We start from the raw sequence: 7751 nt of genomic DNA, 5'->3' as shown, positions 1-7751 counted from the left end.
CAAAATATCAAATGTAGTGTAGTCTAAATCATGTCTTTATTTTTTTTAATAGCCTATCATATTATATTTACTATAAGTTGTGGTGATGAGATGTGATGTATTAGTTTTTTAGATTTGAGTTAGGATGTAATGAATTTGAAGTATATTGTTTTTGAACTATGTATCACTTTAGATTTTATATATCATGAATGTTAATGTATCATGAATTTGGTAGTTGGTTTGAAGTGTGGTTTGTGATTTGATGTAGCATGTATCGTGTGTACAAAAATATATTATGACTGTGTGGTTTGAATTTGTGGTTTGTGATTTGATAATGTCAATGTATTTGGATTTGAGTTTGTTTACACGATACATTTGAATGTATCATGAATGTGAATGTATTTGAATTTGAATGTTAATGTTGTGGATGTGAATATGTATTAGTTTAATTTGTTTATGATGTATCTTATAAATAGGATGAAATCTCTCAAAAAAAAGGAAGAAGCTGCCAAAAATTTTCAAAAAATTAGTGACAAAAATTATATTTCCGTCGCTAATATACGATGGAAACATATTCCAGTCGTCAAAATAGTGACAAAAAAATTATTTCCGTCGCTAATGTTAGTTATAGAGATTAACTTTCATCGCTAAATTTAACGACCGAATTTTAATGTTATCACTAATATAGCGACAAGAAGTATACACCGTACATCGGTGATCAAAATTGGTGAGACCAAAATATGCCGTCGCTATTTGGTGTTCTTTCGTGGTGTTATTTTTCAAACAAAATAAAATAATTAATTTAAAAAAACATTAAAGATCTTTAAAAGAGTATTATAAGAGATTGTTTGAGATTTTAAGTTACACTTCAAAGACAAGAGTAAATACGATGAATTACTTTGTGATACTTGATAAAATAAAATCTAAAGATTATATGAACTAAATGGAATTTTAATTTTTTTCCCCCCTCTTCTCGTTATATCATCCACATTTTTGCGCTACACTTTGCATTTCTATACTCATGATCCACATTCTTTTGAGCTCCTGTTTCATAGTTTTGAGACGATTACTTTAGGTTGGTTTTGTTTCCGTTCAGTTATGTTTGGAAATGGTCGATGACCACTTGGAGACGAGTTTCAATGTCATGTCTTTTTACTATTTAATCAGGAAACAGATAGTTTTAGCTCTATCAGAATCAATACATTGCCTTTTTTTTTTTCCTCAGTAAGATACTTAACATACAAGAGCAGCTAAATGTTTCATCTCGGTTATTATTTATTAAAGGAACTGTTATATGGAAATAAGCTGTTAACCATTAGAATTGTAATTTGTTTTCCTCCTCCATCAATCAATAGCCCAAAGAATGAGATCAGACTTATTGCACCATTGCATCACCAAATCATCATCAATCAAGGCGATGGAGAAGGTACTCCACTTCCACAAGCTTGGTCAAAGGGATGACCCAATCCCCATAAAGATGAACAACTACATCAGGGTCAACTTTGTATTTGGGACGACTGCTCTCGTTTTTGCTAATGTTATTTACAATCACATCTTGCCCAAACACTTTGGCCTTCTTCTCCACTCTGCTCTTCACTGTTTCTTCTTGAGCCGCGGATGTAAGCAATCTCATCAAAGCATCCCTATCCTGCAAAAACATCAAAAAGTAAGAGGGAAAGGAGAAAACTGGAGAGTCGTTGAGATGCTACTTCAGCTCTGATAGCGCTAGTGTAGTCTTTAGGGGCATCTCTGAACTTGGCTTCTGCCACAAATCGTCCATAGTTGATCCTTCTTGAAAGTGCCTTCATTTAATTTAGAACACACATACGTTAAATTAAATCAAACAAAGTATTCATTAGAGATTGTGTTTACCTGCAGGCACACGAGATCTGCAGCTGCTGCGAGTGCGTATCTGCCATCATCTCCTTTTGCAGTGAATTGTGGAAGAAGTCGATTAAAATACATCTTCCAGATGGCGTTGCTAGCATTCACAGATGCAGAAGCAGGGTGCAACACCTGTGAGTGCACTGCAGGGACTAATGGCAGGACCAGAACCTTTGGGAAGAAGGGAATCTCCTCTGGGTTTCGATATCTTCCAGCCTACAGTACGTTGAAGGAAAATATATAGAGACAAATTGCGTACACAATTTATGAACAAATTCAATTGCAGTGGAAGTCAACGCCTTACCCTGGCCTGCACTGCCTCTGTTTCCCTGGCGAAGAGGTCGAGCAGGGAATAGTTACGGAAGGCTCCTCCGGTCGAGTAAGAAGGATCATAAGCAGGAAGGTTTGAGGGGTATTTGGCCCTCTCGATGAGGCTGAACACGATGCTGTCTTCCTCCCTAGTCAAGAACTCTCTCACTGATTCGAGATTGAACTGGCTGGCCATTTCCTGGAGTTGTTTGCAGCTGCAGAGACAGGAAAAGGAGAGGAAGGAGAAGGTATAGAAGAGAGGGCGAGAAACCATGGACGTCATGTAGCTTTGATTGATAATGGGAGAGGCTTTCTGCTCTCTCTCTTCCCATATATATATTTCTTTCTCTATGGTGCCATGATGATTAGATATTTTGGTCGTCTTGCAAGTATTCATGATTCAATTTTCAGGTATAATATATTTATAAAAAAAAAATTCTAAATTTGACACGCAACTAAAGGATGTTAGGTTTTTGGACTGTCTATAGTACGTACTTCCTAATTTACTCTAGTGGTCGGTGAAAAAATTTTATGAGACCGGACCGGTCACCCAGGGATAATCAATGAGACTAACTAATATTATCATTTTTTTCTCAATATTACCAAGGTATTTCATAGCTGAGCTGGTATTCAAGTGATAGACTCGTATGAATGGATAAAGGTTGGAATCGTGACTGTAAAAAAAAAAAAAAAAATCTTCCCACCTAAAGGAGCTCCATACATGATTTAACTTCCATCATCTCATCATGGAATCGAAGATGGGGGCGCTTACTAAATCTAATATGATCCGGTGAAGAGATTAGGGAGGAGGGCAGTATGGACATTTTGCAGTGGTAGGTTTTTGAGATAAAGGCAGCACTGTTCACAGATAAAAAGAGGGGGGGTTTTCGGGTTTTGGGAGGGGCGGCCGCCAACACAAAGGAAAGTGGGGGGGGCTTTTCTTCCTCTCCATCTGATGCTACTCACTGACGCCGGCACCGACTATCGTCGCCTCTCACCTCCTCCTCGCGACGGCCAGTAGCCGAACCTCGTGCTCTCTTCGTCCTCGTCTCTCTTTTCCACACCGGCAGCGCATCGGAGCACAGCTGTCGCCTCATGTAGCCATCGTTGCTGCCTTTAGTGGCCGGAGCCGCCGCCTGCGACCACCACAGTGGCCAGCAGTCGCCTCTTCCAGCGCCAGCCGCCGTCTGCAGCGGCTGCCGCCGCCTCTTTCCGCGTTTACCACTGTACAGCGGCCGTTGTCTCCTGTCCCAGCCTCTACCGCCTCTTCCGGTAGTCCTACAGCCGACTCCGGCGTCCCGACAGTCGGCTCCGATGGTTGTACATTTGTTATCTCCACTGCTTTTGTCGTAGATCCGGCCCTCAGCGGTGTTTCTGTGCATCCGTTGTGTTTTCCGGCTATCAAGCCGTGATTCTTTGCTATTTGTATTACTGCTATGATGATACATCCATCCGGCAGAGCCGCGACGACTCGATCTGTATCCGACCAGCTCACCCATCCATCCGAGGGCGCCCCCCTGGGCCAGGGTACGTTCTCGTACCTTCTTTGCATTTATTTCAATATTCTATTATTATCCGGATATTTATACGTTTGTGGGATTCGCCTCGAGCACCGAGGTACCAGAGACCGGGGGAACCTGGTCGCTGGATACAGGTACAGTTGACCGGAGGAGGACTTCCGACGATCTGGTCAACGAAGCGGACAGCTCACCACCGGGTCATGAGGATGCGGTCCACATTCCAGCCATGTCACACCCCGGCAGGTTCGTTTTCTCAGCTTCCAGACAGGATCAAATTGGCGCCGTCTGTGGGAACGCGCCTGATCTGGAACGTGAAGATGGGCGATGCCGGATAGTTCTGCCATCCTCATGACCAAGAATACGAGCTGGACGCTCGAGTTAGGAGTTTCCCGGGCAGTTCGGCCGGGAAGGATTACCCGAAGACCCCGAGCCGTTTGGCCGGGCTGCGTATGGGATACGAGCGATGCTTGAAATAGAAGATCCCGAGCCGTTCGGTCGGTAAGGATATCCCGAAGACCCCAGGCCGCTTGGCCGGGCTGCGTATAGAATATAAGCAGCGTTTGAAATCGAAGACCCCGAACCACTAGGCAGGGCTGCGTAGGTGATACGGGCTAGACGCTTGAAATCTGAGACCTCAACCATTCGGTTAGGTCGAAATTATCGTAAATATCCCCGAGCCGTTCGGCCGGGAAGGGTATAACGAAGACCCCGAGCTGTTCGGCCGGGCTGCATACTATTATGGCAGGATGGGAAACCAAAACCCTGCGCTGTTCAAGATGATAGAGGGAGGTTATTGCCTTGTATTCTGAAGAGTGTCTTAGGTTCTCCTAACTCCACGGGTGTTCGGGAGTAGGGAGCTGATGCAGATCTCTGTTGGTCGTCAGGGAGCGAAGGCCTGAGCCGCTCGGCCAGGTACATTTTAGCTGAGTACTACCTCAGGGAGCGAAGGCCTGAGCCGCTCGGCCAAGTACATTTTAGCTGAGTACTACCTCAGGGAGCGAAAGCCTGAGCCGCTCGGCCAGGTACATTTTAGCTGAGGCCTGAGCCGCTCAGCCAGGTAGATTTTAGCTGAGTACTATCTCAGGGAGCGAAAGCCTGAGCCGCTCGGCCAGGTACATTTTAGCTGAGTACTACCTCAGGGAGCGAAGGCCTGAGTCGCTCGGCCAGGTACATTTTAGCTGAGTACTACCTCAGGGAGCGAACGCCTGAGCCGCTCGACCAGGTATATTTTAGCTGAGTACTACCTCAGGGAGCGAAGGCCTGAGCCGCTCGGCCAGGTACATTTTAGCTGAGTACTACCTCAGGGAGCGAAGGCCTGAGCCGCTCGGCCAGGTACATTTTAGCTGAGTACTACCTCAGGGAGCGAAGACCTGAGCCGCTCGGCCAGGTACATTATAGCTGAGTACTACCTCAGGGAGCGAAGGCCTGAGCCGCTCGATCAGGTACATTTTAGCCTAGACTACCTCGGGGAGGATTATATACGAGCCAAGCGCTCGATGTGAAGGCCCGAGCCGGTCGGCCGGGTATATGGTTTTCCGAGCTAAGCGCTCGACGACGAAGGCCCAAGCCGTTCGGCCGGGTGTGTCGTCTCACTTGGAGACCGACGAGCACCGTCGTTAAAAATCGAGAGTCGGGCCGGTGATTATAAACCTCCCGGGCTGAAGACCTCTGCACGGACCAGCATATCATATATTCTATCTCCCCCGTTCGGGGTCGAGTTATCATCGAAGGCCCGAGACGGCCGGCCGGGTATATGGTTTATATCCGAGCCACAGGCTCGATGACAAAGGCCCCCGAGCCGATCGGCCGGGAGGTTTATATCCGAGCCACAAGCTCGATGACGAAGGCCCCCGAGCCGATCGGCCGGGAGGTTTATATCCGAGCCAGGGCTCGATGACGAAGGCCCCCGAGCCGATCGGCCGGGAGGTTTATATCCGAGCTACAGGCTTGATGACGAAGGCCCCCGAGCCGATCGGCCGGGAGGTTTATATCCGAGCCACAGGCTCGATGACGAAGGCCCCCGAGCCGATCGGCCGGGAGGTTTATATCCGAGCCAGGGGCTCGATGGTGAAGACCCCCGAGCCGTTCGGCCAGGAGGATTATATACGAGCCAGGGGCTCGATGGCGAAGACCCCCGAGCCGATCGGCCGGGAGGATTATATTCAAGCGATCATCACCGGTTTCTGACCAGTTCAGCGGACCAGCACATCATATATCTATATCCCCCATTCGGGGTTGAGCGGCCTTCACTGGCCACGAACCAGATTCATGATCATCTATCTCCCCCGTTCGGGGTCAAGCAGTCGTCGCGGCCAGGTATCTATTCTTCCGATCGACATCATTCCAGTCGCACGCGCGGTATCGTTCGCCCGGCATTTATCCGACCAATCGACATCATTCCGGTCGCATGCGCGGCATCGCCCGCCCCGCATCTATCCATCCGATCGCCGTCATTTCGATCGCTCGTCCGCTCGGTCTACTTGTTGTCCAACGTGTTGTTCGGTCTGCTATGCTTGCACTCGTCATGTGCTTGTTGTTTGGCCGCTCATTTAATGTTTTGTCGTTCGCTCGGCCTCGGGCCGATTATCGACTTGATCCGCTCGGCTTGATTACTATTTCATTCGACACCACTATTATAGCGACCGCTCGAGCGATATTGTATTATGGGTTTAGCGATTTGGCTTTGACATCGAGAGTGGTTCAACTCTTTGCAATAGACAGTCCAGTCAGTCGGACTCATGCCTCCTTCGACTAGACTCGAAGGGGAGGCTTGTGATCCGGTGAAGAGATTAGGGAGGAGGGCAGTATGGACATTTGGCAGTGGTAGGTTTTTGAGATAAAGGCAACACTGCTATCGTCGGGTTTAAATTGTTTTGGGGGCGCCGACCACCAACACAAAGGACCTTCCCTCTCCTTCCTCGCCGACAAACCTCCACGCAGACCTCACCTCCTCGCGACGGCCAGCAGCCGAACCTCGTGCTCTCTTCGTCCTCGTCTCTCTTTTCCACACCAGCAGCGCATCGGAGCACAACTGTCGCCTCATGTAGCCATCGTTGCTGCCTTTAGTGGCCGGAGCCGCCGCCTGCGACCACCACAGTGGCCAGCAGTCGCCTCTTCCAGCGCCAGCCGCCGTCTGCAGCGGCTGCCGCCGCCTCTTTCCGCGTTTACCACTGTACAGCGGCCGTTGTCTCCTGTCCCAGCCTCTACCGCCTCTTCCGGTAGTCCTACAGCCGACTCCGGCGTCCCGACAGTCGGCTCCAATGGTTGTACATTTGTTATCTCCACTGCTTTTATCGTAGATCCGGCCCTCAGCGGTGTTTCTGTGCATCCGTTGTGTTTTCCGACTATCGAGCCGTGATTCTTTGCTATTTGTATTACTGCTATGATGATACATCCATCCGGCAGAGCCGCGACGACTCGATCTGTATCCGACCAGCTCACCCATCCATCCGAGGGCGCCCCCCTAGGCCAGGGTACGTTCTCGTACCTTCTTTGCATTTATTTCAATATTCTATTATTATCCGGATATTTATGCGTTTGTGGGATTCGCCTCGAGCACCGAGGTACCAGAGACCGGGGGAACCCGGTCGCTGGATACAGGTACAGTTGACCGGAGGAGGACTTCCGACGATCTGGTCAACGAAGCGGACAGCTCACCACCGGGTCATGAGGATGCGGTCCACATTCCAGCCATGTCACACCCCGGCAGGTTCGTTTTCTCAGCTTCCAGACAGGATCATAATATATGTCTCCAACTTATTTGCTTCTTTTAGTTTGTTAATTGCGGAGGTTTTTATTATTTTTTATTTTGAAAAATAATAGTAATAATTTGACTAATTATAATAAAAATAAAGTTAATTATGCTCATTTCAAGCGCCCCTTATAGTCCGTCCCCAAATTATATGAAAGGAGGTAAATCATAATGTCAGTTTATAGTCAACTATCAAGTGGCTAAAAGATGGAAGAACTTATAGCTAACCGCAATAATTTGACTAAAGGACTGATTGAAAGGGAGACAATGTGTGTGTGTGTTCCGGGAGCCTTGGTCGGGGCGCCTAG

At 47.8% G+C, this 7751-nt stretch overlaps 1 protein-coding gene across 2 annotated transcripts; it reads right to left on the bottom strand.

The window, feature by feature from the left end:
* Positions 1-1166: 1166 nt before the first annotated feature.
* LOC121973763 (chorismate mutase 2, cytosolic-like) lies at positions 1167-2469 on the bottom strand. 2 transcript variants are annotated; one of them, XR_006109752.1, is made up of 5 exons: positions 2168-2469; positions 1852-2079; positions 1689-1781; positions 1333-1627; positions 1191-1286 (listed from the first exon to the last, which is right to left on the bottom strand). XR_006109752.1 is itself a non-coding variant. In XM_042525123.1 (4 exons), the coding sequence occupies exons 1-4, from the start codon at positions 2453-2455 to the stop codon at positions 1385-1387; spliced, it is 852 nt and encodes a 283-aa protein (XP_042381057.1). In that variant the 5' UTR covers positions 2456-2469; the 3' UTR covers positions 1167-1384. The 2 variants fall into 2 exon arrangements, 1 of the variants encoding a protein (XP_042381057.1); XM_042525123.1 differs by having other exon boundaries at positions 1167-1627.
* Between the last annotated feature and the right edge of the window lie 5282 nt (positions 2470-7751).

This window comes from Zingiber officinale, chromosome 4A (genome assembly GCF_018446385.1).
Source record: "Zingiber officinale cultivar Zhangliang chromosome 4A, Zo_v1.1, whole genome shotgun sequence".
Classification (NCBI taxonomy): Eukaryota; Viridiplantae; Streptophyta; class Magnoliopsida; order Zingiberales; family Zingiberaceae; genus Zingiber; species Zingiber officinale.
The sequence above is the reverse complement of the archived record's forward strand: the minus strand, read 5'-3'. Positions and strand labels throughout refer to the sequence as shown.

What these genes read in the sequence shown, in the direction of transcription:
- LOC121973763 (XM_042525123.1), bottom strand. Translation starts at nt 2,455, where the DNA reads ATGACGTCCATGGTTTCTCGCCCTCTCTTCTATACCTTCTCCTTCCTC. An exon ending in CAGAGGCAGTGCAGGCCAGG is followed by an intron (nt 2,080 to 2,167) that starts GTAAGGCGTTGA and finishes AACGTACTGTAG; the next exon opens with GCTGGAAGATATCGAAACCC. An exon ending in CTAGCGCTATCAGAGCTGAA is followed by an intron (nt 1,628 to 1,688) that starts GTAGCATCTCAA and finishes ATGTTTTTGCAG; the next exon opens with GATAGGGATGCTTTGATGAG.